We start from the raw sequence: 14,609 nt of genomic DNA on the forward strand, positions 1-14,609 counted from the left end.
GTGCGTCATTAACTGAACGGACGCTGACATCCTTGAACAGAGTACAAAGTGATCTCTCAGTGTTTCTCTCCTGACACACTTGGCTCGCAGTTTGAGCTCTGAAAGGCTCCTCAGTTAGTGATCGAGAACATGTGCTGGCTGCAAACTCTGCAGGGATTAAAACCAAGAAGAAGAGCTGCAGATGATCTGACACCTGCTCTGTAGAAACTACTCAGAGCGCCTGAAAAACAAAGGAGGGGAATTCCTGCCAAATTTACAGCTCAGCTGATGCACAAAAACTCCCAACCATCCCACTGTGTTTTATCAAAGAAAATGCGAATGAGATGCATGTTTGAAAATAATGCTACTTACTGTATATCATCAGTGACTTTTTCATTATTGTAGAGAAGACATAGACTCTCAAAATCAAACTGCTGCTCTGCAACTTTCTTCAGGAATTCTCCTCTGTGTGCAGAAATGTTTAAAAAATAACACAATGAACTTATCAGAGCATCTTTCTCTGTCTTTTTGACTATTTAGGAGAACTTCTTCGACATTCAGGAGGCGCTGCAGGCGATCCACATGAGGCAGGAGATGCTGAGGGAGCAGCTGGCCTGCGCCAAGTCGAAAGGAGAAGAGACCGTGGGGCGAAATCTGCAGGTAGGCAAATTGAATAAGATATAAGTACAACTCTCACAGGCCTTTATGGATCCTCTCCAGTCCAATCATGATTGAAAAAGGGTAGAATTAAATGAGTAAACATATAACTCAACTGTAAACATTCATTAAAGCTTCAACTAATGAGAGGAGACTTAAAGGATTCCCACCAGCAGGCTTGGTGACAGATTTCCATGTGAGCAGATGTTTGTCGACACAGGATCCAGTTTGATCCCAGTAATGCTCTTTATTGGTTTCCAATGGTTCTGCTGCGGCTTGTTCCTAATTAGAGCCGGCGTGTAGGAGGGGAGCTTTATGATAACTCATTACCCAGGAAACATGTTCATGTGAAGTGTGTTTGTGCTCCTTCATATCTCCATGTGTCTTGTTGTGTATTTGCTACTTCATCAGTATGTGTGTCTGTGCACGGCTGCAGATACACTTGTCATCCTGATGTGATTTTTCAGAAATTGTATTGAGGAGAAGAAGGGATTTCATGGCTGCTTTCACACCGCAGGGCCTCCGAACCACTGCTTATATCATACGTTTGACTGTGTGTCGATGTAAAGCTCATGCCATAATAATCTGAGCTGACAGTGATGTGCAGACTGACAATGAGCAGAGATCAACATTGATTTTATTTCTGCACATTTCTATGAACATGAGGTGTCAACTGTCAGTCATCTGTTCTCTGTGTTAATGCTTGGTGACTCCTTTTGAACCACAATTACAATTTTCAAGGCTACAACTGAGAAAAACAAGTGGACAACATTTTTTTTGCATTTGATATGAAGTAAGCACCGTTGTCAGATGGATTGATGCAACTTCTATGATATTAAAGAGGGAGCCAAGTTTAAAGACAAAGCTTTTGATTGAACTGCCAGAGAAAAAGATCCTCTGAAAGGTATTTAGGCTCAGCCTTGGAAAGACAATGTGGAGCTCAGGGCAAAGCCAAAACGGACCAAATTAAGGCATCTGATCAGGATCGGATATGCAAACTGTCTCTGGATGTCTTCTGGTCACTCCCAACATGAAGACACCCCACGTAAGAACAGATCTCACTGGAGGGGTTGTATATCCCTTCTGACCTTGGAGAGCCTTGGGATCCCCGAGGAAGAGCTGGAAAATGTCGCTGAGGAGAGGAATGATTATTTCTGGTTGCTTGGCCAGTGACAGAACAAAGTGTACATATAGATAAAAATGGAAACTCTTGAATAACTCCTTCAATTTATACTCCATAGACAGAATAACTCATCTTTTTAATGGCTTCTGCAGAAGTTTAATCAATTAGCTTGCCATAAATCCTGCCTTAGTTTGGACTCTAATCATCTTAAAGGGATATTTCAGCACTTTTGAAGTTTGGTACCTAGCAGTTGGAGTGGCATTAGCCTCGAGGGATTTTAGTGAGCATTGCTCCTTTAAGAAGGACTCACTGGTTGTGACAGCCAGGAAGCTTGGCTATAGAGTGTAACAGATGCTCCTTCTGAAAAGTGCAATCCTCACTAAAATCACTGGAGGCTAATGCCATTACTACTGCTGCATACCTCATGCAGCTCAGCTTCTAAAACACTGAAATATCCCTTTAATTTCTCTTCACATGAAACAGTATCTCACTACCATGGTTCTTGTTTTATATCTTTTGTCTCTGCAGATGCAGCTCGAACGCCTGCTCGCCCGGCAGATGGAGATCCTGCAGGACGCCGCTGTCCAAGAGCGGCTACAGGCTCTGGACTGGAGGATTCCTCCTGCTGCCCTAAAGTACCTCAACGACGCCCAGAACACCAACGGAGCTGCCGCCGATCCAAGCAGAGACAACCAAGGTGAGCTTAGGCAGAACAAAACACTGGTATGCTGGATGCTGTCTGCCTTTGCGGGAGTCTCTTAGAATAAAGAACGGTTTTGACTGTCCTCCTGTGTGACGGTTTTATGAAAAATTCACAACTTGCAGTTGCTGTACCATCACCATATGTAGTTTGCACTTCTGCTCGATATAATACGGTAGTTGAGCTCTTAGCCTGAGGTGCTGTTGTAAAGACCAGAAGCCTGCAAGTTGCACTGCCCACCTCCTTTACTCACTTACTGTCTTAACTGAGGAGTCTTTCAATCAAAGCAGCACTCTACAAGTCTTCTTTACATAGCAGAATACCAAAATTCCCTTTAAATGCAGGATTATGACCCAGTGACGGAGAAAACCTGATAAAAAGTGGCGCCAACCCACTACATTTCCCAGAAATGTTAGCTTTGAAGTAGTTGCCTGCAAAATACGATGAATAAAAGTTAATTTACTATAATTTTTTTAACAATTTTTATCGAGTTAGGTTGTGTGCAATGCTTGAAATCAGTGACTGCACTCATGGTCAGGACAGCCTTTATTGAAGCATTTTATAGTGGTACAGTAGTCACACTGGTAAATAAGACACAGTCAGCTTTTTACATGGAATTCTAAGCATTGAAAATCTACCTTATACAACAGATTTGACTATAAATCTGTAGATTTCTGTTGACTTTTGGAGCAAAACAGCCAAAAAAGTCTATATTAAGCATAAATCGCTCATTATTTGTCCTGTCTGTGTTTACTTTGAGCCTTTTTATCTGCCTTACCAACAAGTCTTCAGCTCGCTGCTGCCTCTAGTTTCCATTTAAGAAAAAAACATCCTGCTGTGGTTTGCTCTTTGAGCCAAGTTGTGTCCCATTGTTGTTTTTTTAAGTGGAAACAAACTGAGTGAATCTGACTTTAATGTGACTTGATGTTTCTTGGAGTGCGTCAGAGGATTAATTTCATGTCACAAATGCCACGGGATGGAAACAACACCTATAGGTGCTGATTTTCCAGCCGTGGCAGCTGTCAGTTTTTTTTATTTTATTATCTCTGACTACTTGAACACAGAAGGGAGGAAGAAGAAGAGATGCATCATTATTCAGGATCTTTCTTCTCCTCGGGGCCTCATCTCATTTTCATCCCTTTCCTCACTCACCCACTCCCGACAGCTCATTATATCGCTGTTCCCACAAATCCCACAATGCACCTGTAATTATCACGCCCACGCCTGTTTACCTCCAGCCAGTTGCCTGGAGGGGGGCGTCTCTCTCTCTCTCTCTCTCTCTCTCTCTCTCTCTCTCTGCTCGCTCTCTCTCTGTCCTCCCCCACTTCTTCTCTGTTCTCCTTCTTCCTGTCCCTTTTCTTTTTTCCTCTCCGTCATTTGTCATCTCTTTTCTTCCTCTTCTTGTCCTCTAACTGTCCTAACTCCCTCTTATCACACACTTTTATATTTTTACATTTTTCTTCCTGCATAAACATCCCTCTCTGCCCACATTTTTCTTGTTTTTTCTTCATTTAGCCATCGGTCCTCTCCTCTTTTACGTCGCCCAAAAGCTTCTTCACTAAAGAAGAATTAAATCAGAATCAAGTGAAATTGTTTTTAGTTGCTTCAGGTTGCATATTCACATGCTTTTTTATGAAAAATGTGATAAATGGTTAACATTTACAGCCAGAAGCTTTCTTTTCACTAATTAATATGTTCAGTGAAGGCAGTCATGTGGAGACGCACCAGTTAATTGGTTAATTAAGAAATTTGCAATGATTTTGATGAGAATTTAATCATTTTAGGCACTAATTAAAAAAAATAATCAAAGCTTCTGCAGCTCCAGCTTCAAAACAATATGAAATGTCTTTTTTCTTTTTTTTTTTCTTTTTTTTTTTTGTTACGTGATGTTAAATGGAATATATTTGGGTTTTGGACTCATCATTGAAGAAGTTAAGAGTGAAAAATCCCAGAATGCTTTGTAAGTAGCTTGTAGCTCAAACTTGGGAGGCCAATTTTAACAGCTTTTCTCCGTCATTATGTAAAATTCATCCGTAAAACCGAAACAGGGGGTTACTGTTTAAAGCTAATGTTTGACCTAATTATCTTAAAGTATATCTTACATAAGTTAATAATTTTTAGAATAATGTAGACATTTTAATGCATACAAACCTTCTACCTTAAGCTCAGGTGGCATTATTGGTAAAAAGCCTGGAACCAAAATGGGTTTATTTTATTCACTGAGGAGAGAAAGTGGCCGTAATGTTGAGGAAGAAAAAATCTTCCTGCTTGTAAATGATAAAAACCCAGATGAGACTCCACATTTAAACTACAAACAGTAATATTTGTATGTGATTATTAAGTCTAGTTGTACAAAAGGCATTATAATCCTCCCTCCACTCTCTCTTCTTCTCTGACTGTTCTCTCAAAGGGAATAAAAGGCAAACACAAGGGATCAGAAGCTTAACTCATACAAACACAGGCTTTGTTACCACTGGGAATATGGTACATGTTAAACAAAGACAGTGTTAGAACAACATCTGGGCAGATGTTTGCTTATATCCATCTGATTCACTCCATTCTTATTCTGATTGATGATTCTCATGCTTAATTCTTATATTCTTTCAGTAAGGCTATGCTTTCCTGTATGTAGAGCTGAATTTAAAGGAGCTAAAAGAGAGTAATTCTGTTTCTTTCTGTGTCTCCTCTTCAGACGAACGGCCGATCAACTTGCGGGTTGTAAGTCAGAACATGCAGGAAGGCGACCTCCCATTAGGCAAGCAGCTAGCCAACGAATTGAAGCGCCATCACAACCACAACAACAACAGCAACAACACAGATGAGACCAAAACACCAGCAACAGGTTTGTGACGTTACACGGATACTTGTGGCATTTAGCAAAGGGCGAGTAGGTGGAGGGTGACGCCCAGGTCAGTGCAGAGAGCTGCAATGCAACGACACATTTTAAAGTTTCACGTGGGACAGCCGTAGCTGTTTGATTCGAGCTGTTGCAACTCAGTTTGTCAAAACACTGTTTTTAGAGCGCAAGGCAAATCATGTGTTTCCACTGACAGTTAGCACTTTAGAGCTGCAAATGTAAGCCCCCAAAGGCGGGGGATACGTTCTACGTAGCAAGTATATAGTTGTTTAGTCGTTTGGTTATTCAAGGGTTTGGCTTATTTGTCACCAAGAAGTATAGTCTTATCATTAGCTGTTCCCTGGAATACAGTTTTGGTAGTTGCTGTTTGCTCTGCTAATAAGATATCTTACTTAATCACCATACTCCTTTCAATAAAAGCAGAATTGCAACCATATCAAGCAACTCAATACCACATGTTCATTCAGTTCCTACTGTGCACTACAAAATATATGCAGCTACAAGACAGGCATGGAAAGCAGAAGTGGAAACTGAGCTGCATTTAAAAGTACTCAACAAGTTTTTAGTGTTTCTACAAGGCTTTATAATGAATTATAACCCTCTATGCTGATGATATCATTCTTTATCTTTGCCTCCAGAAAACGGGACATCACAGCGAGCGCCCAACAACACAGAGAAGAAAACCATCAAATCAGAGCCGGAAGACTCCACATAGTGCCTTCCGCCTCGCCCCCACCACCACCACCTTCATCCCCTCGAGTCCCCAACCCTCAGATCATTCTACTTACTCTTGACAGTATGCAGTTATCCATCAATAGATACTAAGCAAGCACAGCCACAGTAGAGCCTTAACAACCAATGTTGCCTCATGAATAGCATTTATTTTTCTTTGATCTCGTCTTTTTTTGTTTCAAAGTTATTTGCCAAAGCACCTAGAGAGCATGCCGAGAAGCCCCTCAGTGCTCTGCAGGTCTTTGTCTGTTGATTAATTGTATATGTTAGATGTACATGTAATTTAAGAGTGATCTGTTGCAGACATGTGTATACTCTTTACCTCTGCCTGGGTGTTTTTTCTGTTGCTTCCTGTGATGCCGGGGCTGAGTCTTGACTCAAATGTTTATTCAGAGACAAGACCAAAAATTCAAATCTTTCCTTGGCTGCTGGTAAAATATTTACATTATCTGGTGATGGCGAGAGCTTCACTGGGGTGTAGACTGAAATACTGTTTAATGGACTGCTTAATAAATGCACCTCAGAAGATAAATCCTAAATGCTTCAGTGTATAGGATGTTTTTGATTTAGTGTTACTTTGAGGCAAATCCCTCATGGAATATATCAATCTAAACATCAACTTTCAGACATTGGCTTTGAGTAAAATATCTCAAAACTGTGGATAACATTCAGACAAAATCTTTATTATGAAGTGGTGATAATTTAATGTGGAACCAGGGTCATGAAAAGGTTAAAACTAGGGTAGAAATATGTGATAAAGGTCTGAAATTACACATTGAAATCATCCTAGTTATGCTAGGGCAGCAGAGCTGCAACTAGATGATACTCTTTGTAGCGTCTTTCTGCTTCCACTTAGCCATTTTTGCATGCTAAGGCCAATTTCATTACTTTTGATCGACCAGAATTCCCCATAATTTTCAGAATAAAAGCAGGTTTTTTTACCCAAACATGATGTAAAGCATTCCTATCTTGATACTAATTTACAAGTTTCAAAATAAAAGCATAAAAAGAACAGTTTGTTGAGAAAATATATTAACCTTAACAGAGTTATTGCCATTTTGAAAACTGATTAATCATAGTTAACTACTGATATTTAACATTAATTGCAGTTTTCAAACCATAGATCAGTTGACAGCCCTTGTTAGAGCAAACATCCAAAGTGTTAACTAATCTGGGGATTTACGCGTAACAGTTCAATCTGAAAATTCTCCACATACTTATGATTTTACAATATTTTACTTCTAATATAAGAAGATCCTTACACTTACCAGCAATAGCCAGCCCTTCTTTCCATCCTCTCTTGTCTTCTGAGCCTTCATTTCTCTCCCAAACTGAACTGATGTGTCTACATTTGTACTGTAACTAAAACAAAGGTGTCCAAGTACTGTAGGGAGAATGAGTTAAGATTCAGCCCCAGTTAGAAGTTTTTTTTTTTGTCATTTACTCCAAATGGGGAAACAGAAGAGGTTGGATGAATCCCCCCTTCCTCGCTCTTGTCTTGTGTATATTTATGGGAGGTAATATTAAAGGAGGATGTATACGAGCTGTTGTGGAGGAACAGCAGGGGACCTCTGTCATTCGTCTTGGCAGGATGGCTGGGCTGGCATGCCGGAGGCCGAGCTAATTGGTTCATTTCACTTTGTAATTTAGCAAAACACTGCTGCTGCTGAAGTGAAACCACGCATCTGCAATGGGGAGTATTTCAGGAATAAAGCCTGTGTATTTTTAAGAAACCATCCAGCCGGCTTTCCGCAGACCCCACAGGTTGTAAATCCACTTTTTGACTCAAGACAGGATTAAATATTAAAGATTGCAGGCATGTGGTTTTACAACAACAGCAGCAAAAAAAGCTGAATTCTTGTTCCTCGCTGTTCTTGGCGGAGCAGCAGCCCGGGGTTTGTAAATAGTTCTGTGATAACAAATAGTGCTAGCCTAATCTCTCAACCAGGGTTTTCCTTTGTCAAGTGTAACTCTGCTGTAGATTTTTTGGTGTCAATACAGTGTTTATGTACGTAGAGCAAAAAAGAAAAAAGAAACTTTAAGTGTCACTGAGGAAAAAATACAACCGTGTGAAAGTGTCTGGTATATAAAAACATGCTTTACATGATGAAAATGTTGATTAGCCTTAGCTCTTAACAGTGTTTAATCCACATGTGATGGCCATCAGTGCATATTTCAAAGATGTGTTCTTGCTGTTAAATACATAAATAAGTGTTCACTGTGTTTTTATGTGTAAATACGTCTGTTTGGTCTGAGATGATGATAATAATAATGTCCAGACGACTTGGTCTAACTGTCCTCTCCCCCTCTCCCCTGCAGATAGTTTAGTCTCACTCAGCGTAATGACAGACCAATGCAATATTTATGTAAGTAATAAGTCTATTTGCATACTATATGGATCCTTCATTCTGTTCTGTGCTCAGTAACTGTATGTCTGTCATGGATTCAGGACGGGATTTCACCCACGACTAAGAAATACTTGTGTTGTCTCACTTTGAGTGTGCAGGGCCAGGTTCTTTTCTTTTAAAAAAGTCATGCTGTGGTTTATTTTCAAGAGGAATCTAGGGCCGGGCAATATCGACCAAAAATTACATCATTTATATTTTTAAATGAATGATGCATGAGATATATATGGATAGTTTTGGTTGATTCTAGTAAAATTCAAACCGCATTGAAACCTATTTGACACCAAGGCAACAAAAAAGAAGTCAAAAATTGTAGAAAACTTCTGCAACAGTCTAGATTGCACAAATATATTCAACACTTCTGTATTTTCAAGTTGTCAAAATCTTCTTCACTCTTAAACACCATGTGTTTGATCAAACCTTTATTGTATAAATGATGAAAAAGTACAAAAGCTTGGGCACTTTCTGAGTTGCACAAATATGTTGGCAACATTTGGAAAAGGAGCATTTATATTACTAGTACCTGTTTTATTCCACAGCAACAAAACAAAGCCTAGACACCCAATATTTAGACATTTGTTGCATTCGATTTTCAGAGGTTGCAGGCAAACTCCAGCACATTGTCTTGATTGCACAATTATGTTGGCAACATTTGAAAGAGTGGTCTGAAGTGGTGAGGAGCAAGAGTTTCTCTCCATGGATCTTTATTAAATGGAGATTTACTCAGTTTGAAACATATTGTATTTACTTGTGTTGAACATCTTGATATCCTGTCAACCTATTTGTGCAATTTAGAGACTCTGCAGAGGTTTGCTTGCAAATTCTGAAAATTGTTTTAATGATTGTTGGTATCAAAAAGTACCAAAGCTTCATGATCTTCAGTTGTATTTTTAACCAAAAGACACAGAGAGAAATAGCAATGTCTGAATAGCGCAAATGTGTTGGCAACATTTGGCAATGGAGCATTTATATAACTAGTACCTATTTTATTGCACAGCAACAAGACAAGGCCTAGACACCCAATATTTTGGAAATTCGTTTTTTTTCATTGTCAGAAGTTGCAGGCAAACTCTAGCACATTGTCTTAATTGCACAAATAGGTCGGCAACATTTGAAAGAGTGGTCTGAAGTGGTGAGGAACATGGACTTTTATAAAATTGAGATTTGATCAGTGTGAAACATATGCTATTTACTTGTGATGAACATTTTGAAAGCCTCAATTCAAAAATGTTGTCAACCTATTTGTGCAATTTAGTCTGTATGCAGAGGTTTGCCTGCAAGTTCAGAAAATTATTTTAATGATTGTTGGGATCAAAAAGAACCAAAGTTTCTCGATCTTAAGTTGTATTTTTTAACTAAAAGGCACAGAGAGAAAAACCACTGTCTGAGTTGCACAAATAAGTTGGCAACATTTTGAAAAAGATCATTTATATTACAGTACAAATCAGAATATATTGACAATAACCATGTCAGCAAAAAAAGAGAAGTTCTAAAAACGTAGTGTTGTGCAATTGATTATATTTGATGAACAAAAATTACAGGCAAACTCCTGCACAATGTCAGAATTGTGCAATTACATTGGCATCTGGGAAGACTAAGGGTTTCACTCCACAGATCATTAAAATAATGGAGATTTGAACAATTTTGAACGCTGGGTGTTTGAGTGTAGAAGTTACTGACAGTCCCGATATACTTAAGTTGCCAACATATTTGTGCAATTTAAAGTATGTGCAAAAGTTTGCCGATAAGTTTGACAGTTTTGAATTAATGAAATAGATAAATTAATATTTAATACAGGGTGTATGGGACGTCTACTTTTCTTGCTCTGGTATCTGTATCATTTGACTTTTTCTAATGAATATGAATGCTCATTAATACATTTAAATGAAAACTCACTATATTGCCCAGCCCTATTAGAAACTAGCAAAGATTTTGAGTTGTTTAAAACAAGTTTAATGGTGCATTCTGGGAGAAAAAGCCATGGAGGTTCGAGGACAAAAGTGTCTCTGTCCTGATTGGCTCAAACACCGGCCCAGTTAGCGTGACTGTTGTACGATGTTTCTGAGAAAAACGCATGTGTGGCGTACCGTCTCACCGATCACTGTTCTCACTGTTTATTGTAAAGTGATAGATTAGGCTTCACCTAGTTATGCACCTGTTTTTTAAACACTAATATATTTTATTTGTTATACAGCACATAAACATTAAACTTTATTTTTTTGAACTCTATTGTGAGGTGCGTTCTGTGATCACTGTTGTGTTTTTTTTTTTCTTGTTATGGGTGGATGTTTTTGCAAGATAATGTAAGAATTTTAGGCTTGAATATTTAGCATGGGTTACACTGAAAAACAGATTATAAGGTTTGCCAACTTCAACAACCAAAACTTGCAGATTTTTGCAGAAAAGACAGGTTGCATTAGTTGTTAGATGCCAGCTGATGTCTAACACTTGTCTAACCTTGAGTAGCGGTTTTCAACTGGAGGGTCAGGACCCAAAAGTAGGTTGCAAATGAGTTCCTGGAAAACAAACAGTGTTTGAAAGTTTCCAAGATAATTCACAGTATTCTTTCACCTTTACTGTGAGGGGACAAATTGAATTGTGCAGGCTTCTGAAGCAGGATTGGGGATGTATGCGAAAAAAAATCCCATGCCATGGACATGTGAAAGTCTACTTAGCATTTTTCATTAAACGGGTGAAAATTTTGAAAAACTGAGTCGAGGTTGTGGTGGGTCCTGAGGCTAGACCAGTGATCTAGAGTTCCCAATGTGACTGATTTAAGTTTTGACAGCTGACAAATGACAAGTTAGAGCTGAGACATGAAGTTTTATCTTTGTTTGCTAACTTTACTTTGACCTACTTTTCACTTAGTGTTTGTCAACTTTTTCCTTGAAACTCTTGAGTTGCACACACAGAGTTCATGCAGCGATTTGTGTAAAGTGTCTAATGGTTCCTGTAGTGCTGTGATGACTGGTTGTAGCCTTTTTAGCTCTGTAATGTAGTGATAATCATGTTTTGGTTAATTATATATTAGTTTGTCACTACAGGGAGGAGCTGCAGGAGTTTTAGTGTCCAGCTCTGAGCTGATCCTGATCCTGATCCTGCAGGAATAACTCTGAAGGTTCCTTTGAGCCAGGCAGGGAAGCCCCAGCATAAAAATGAGTGAAAGCAAAGCAAAGTGCCCAGTCATCAGTTGTGCAAGAAGAGATAGGGATAAAAAAGGTGAGGATGAAAATGATCAAAGGAGAGTGGATCTTCCTTTAAAGGAGTGTCTCTGTCTTCTGTTTGTTTTCTTCTTCTCCTTTTTACTCCGATGAATCCCTGCGCAGGACATTTGCATCAGCGTCACATCGACACATTGTGAAACTGGCTGATGACTCACTCTGACGCAGGTCCTTTTCACATACCTCCCATCATCCTCCCTCTCTCTCTCTCCCTCTCTCGCCCTCTTCTCAAACACACACATGTAGACAGATTTTCTCCGGAGAATAGCTCGGCTCATGAACACCCATGCTGGATGCCTGCTCGGCACACTAACGTCCGCCCCTCCCCTCCCTGTCCTCCTCCTCCTCCAGTGCAAGTCACCGATGATGATGTGTTGCTGTGGCAACGGCTGGAGGTGGGCGGCTCCACGGGCGGTGGGCGGAAGCCAGCCGCTAAGCAGCGTGGGAGGGATCTGCCGAGCGCACCCATCACCCTCATTTTGAAGGAGCAGGAAGCTGACTGCTTTTGAGAAGGTGTGGGTGTCAGTGAATTATCGCCTCTCCTCCCTGCAGCTTCGTTAAGGGATCGCCTTGTTTGTCTCCTTCCTTCCTTCCTTTGTTTTCTGCTTCGCTGCTGCATGCTGGGAAAATGCAGCTGCTCAGGGGGGATTTCAGCAGAAAATTAAACTTTTAGAGCAGCTGGGGGTTTGAAAAATGGCAGCTTTTTGTTCTTTAAGTGAAATCTGAAGGTTTCTTATCAAGATTTATCATAAAGGCCTCAGACGAGGCTGCAGAAATACTTGCATTAAAAAGGCCTGTTAAACCATTTATTTATGGAATGCATGCTCTGGCCACACTTCTTTAAACAAGCAGAGAAAAATAAGCTTGATTATCTGGATTAGGTTGCATTTGAGGCTTTTGGAACAATTCAGTCAACATTGCACTTAGCAATGGCCAGATGAAGTCAGAAGGAATGCATATGGTTATTTTAATGCTTCATAAACTATACATGGTCTTATCTTATATCATATCTGAAATTATAAATATATATCTTTAAAAACTGGATTTATTTCCCAGTCTGGAGTCAGACAGTGCTGTTTGTTCATAGCCTTGTGGGAGCATTTTGACTCTCAGCATAAAACACTGACCTACAAAAGAGATTACTCACTGGAAAGTATTTGTAAGTTCGTTGCTTCACTTAACTTTTCTGTGGCTTCAAACTTTTTATCTGACTTTATCTGAATCTCTGTAAACTCCACCCACCAGGAGCTCAAAGTCGGATAAAACAAATTGATGCTGACTAATAATCCTTCACTGTGATCATGAAACATTCATCAGTTTGGACTGAATTGGCGGAAGAAGCCCAAAGTCTTTGGCCCACATTTCCAGGCAACTACATCGGCAGTTAAAGGGGAATTCCAACTAAATTTCCCATAGTTTATTTTAGAAGAATCCACATTTTTGTTGCAGAGTTCTGAGCTGTGACTGGGAAATATTTTAAAGATAGACTGACATACTTTTAAACAAGATAAAAAGTTAAGACAATAGGTCATGGGTGTCAAACCCAAGGCCCGAGGGCCAAATCCAGCCCGTAGTACAGTTATACCCGGCCTGCAGGATCATATCATATTTTAATTATAAATGGCCCACTATAAAAATGTAAATTTAACCTCAGTGACTCAAAATATCCTTGTAAAGTCATTTAAAAAATTGAAAAACTTAAGAGTAAAAATGTATCAGTTAAAAAGTCAGGAATGTGGGGAAAAATTAACTTGTGTTTTCATTTCATACTTTGAATATTGCATCTCAGAATCATGACTTAAACCTATGATTTTGACTTTTCGATTGATATCTTAACCTTTTATATTCATAATTTTAACTTTTAACTCACATTTCGACCTTTAGGATTCACAATTTTAAATTTCAAGTCATATTTTCACCTTTTTAACTTATTTTTTCAAATTTCATCATGTTTTCACCTTCCAATTCCTAAATTTCACTTTTAATCTCATATGATTACCTCTTAGACTCAAAATCTATTTTGACCTTTTAAAGCCATTATTTGAGCTCTTAAACTTATTATTTTGACTTTTTTACATTTCAAAAGGGTTTTTTTGCTCATAATTTGCCACTGGTAAAAATGAGTTGACAGTTTATGATTAAATGTTGACCCTGTTAGGCCCTCGGGTTAGAACTAAATTCAGAATCCAGCCACTGCTGTGACTGAGTTTTACACCCCTGCAATAGGTCTTGATGGCAAGCTTTTGTGTGTTACATGTCATATGAATAATCCCACTTGTACAAGGATTCTGCAGAAATAAAGCTTTATTCACGTTTAAACCAAAGAGAACAAAAAAACCCCCAAAATATTAAATGTTAACAAATAGATCCCTGGATGATTTTGGGCTGTAAATCTACTTTTCTCTTTGATTGGTTAGTTCAAACTTCTTTTGAAATTGCTGCTGACTAATGTAGAGTAAACTCCATCCAGGAGATGGCGCTATTACTGTTCTGTTCAGTACAGAGGCTGCCATCTGCTGGGGAGAGCACAGCCTGAACATGTGCAGTACCAAAATGAATCAAACGGTGTCACACAAAGACAAGACATCCCAACATGAGTGTCTGTGTGTGTGCTGGCTCTATCCTCACTTTAAAATTCCTCTATACTTCCTTCAATCATAAACCTGCTGATGTGTGGCAGCTCTCAAATCACTGAATACATAGCAGCAGGAAGGTTTTAAGGATTAACTTTCGGTGAAAATGTTAAAGGTTGCAACCTGCCTCCTGTTAACTGAGTCTTTATAAATATACCATGTGAGCTTATTTAGACTTAGCTAGGCTTATGTGGACAGCTGGATGTTTATTTTAACCCCATTTTAAATTACATTTGACACCATGCATTGTTGAATAGGCTGCATTGACTAAACACCATGTAAGACAACAAGTGCAGGTATGG

At 39.2% G+C, this 14,609-nt stretch overlaps 1 protein-coding gene across 3 annotated transcripts in view; it reads left to right on the forward strand.

Moving 5' to 3' along the window:
* The window catches only part of LOC121505986 (NGFI-A-binding protein 1-like), a 39,937-nt gene extending 27,868 nt beyond the window's left edge, over window positions 1–12,069 (forward strand). For 2 of the 3 annotated variants that reach the window (XM_041781449.1, XM_041781448.1), the window contains 4 exons: window positions 520–639; window positions 2,288–2,456; window positions 5,152–5,301; window positions 5,955–10,641. In XM_041781449.1, the coding sequence (XP_041637383.1) occupies window positions 520–639; window positions 2,288–2,456; window positions 5,152–5,301; window positions 5,955–6,031 (516 nt within the window). In that variant the 3' untranslated portion in view covers window positions 6,032–10,641. Of the gene's footprint in view, window positions 1–519; window positions 640–2,287; window positions 2,457–5,151; window positions 5,302–5,954; window positions 10,642–12,025 lie in introns of those variants that run through there. The other variant, XR_005991594.1, reaches the window with a different exon arrangement.
* The last annotated feature ends 2,540 nt before the right edge of the window (window positions 12,070–14,609 follow it).

The sequence above is a fragment of the Cheilinus undulatus genome, linkage group 24 (assembly GCF_018320785.1).
Source record: "Cheilinus undulatus linkage group 24, ASM1832078v1, whole genome shotgun sequence".
Taxonomy (NCBI): domain Eukaryota; kingdom Metazoa; phylum Chordata; class Actinopteri; order Labriformes; family Labridae; genus Cheilinus; species Cheilinus undulatus.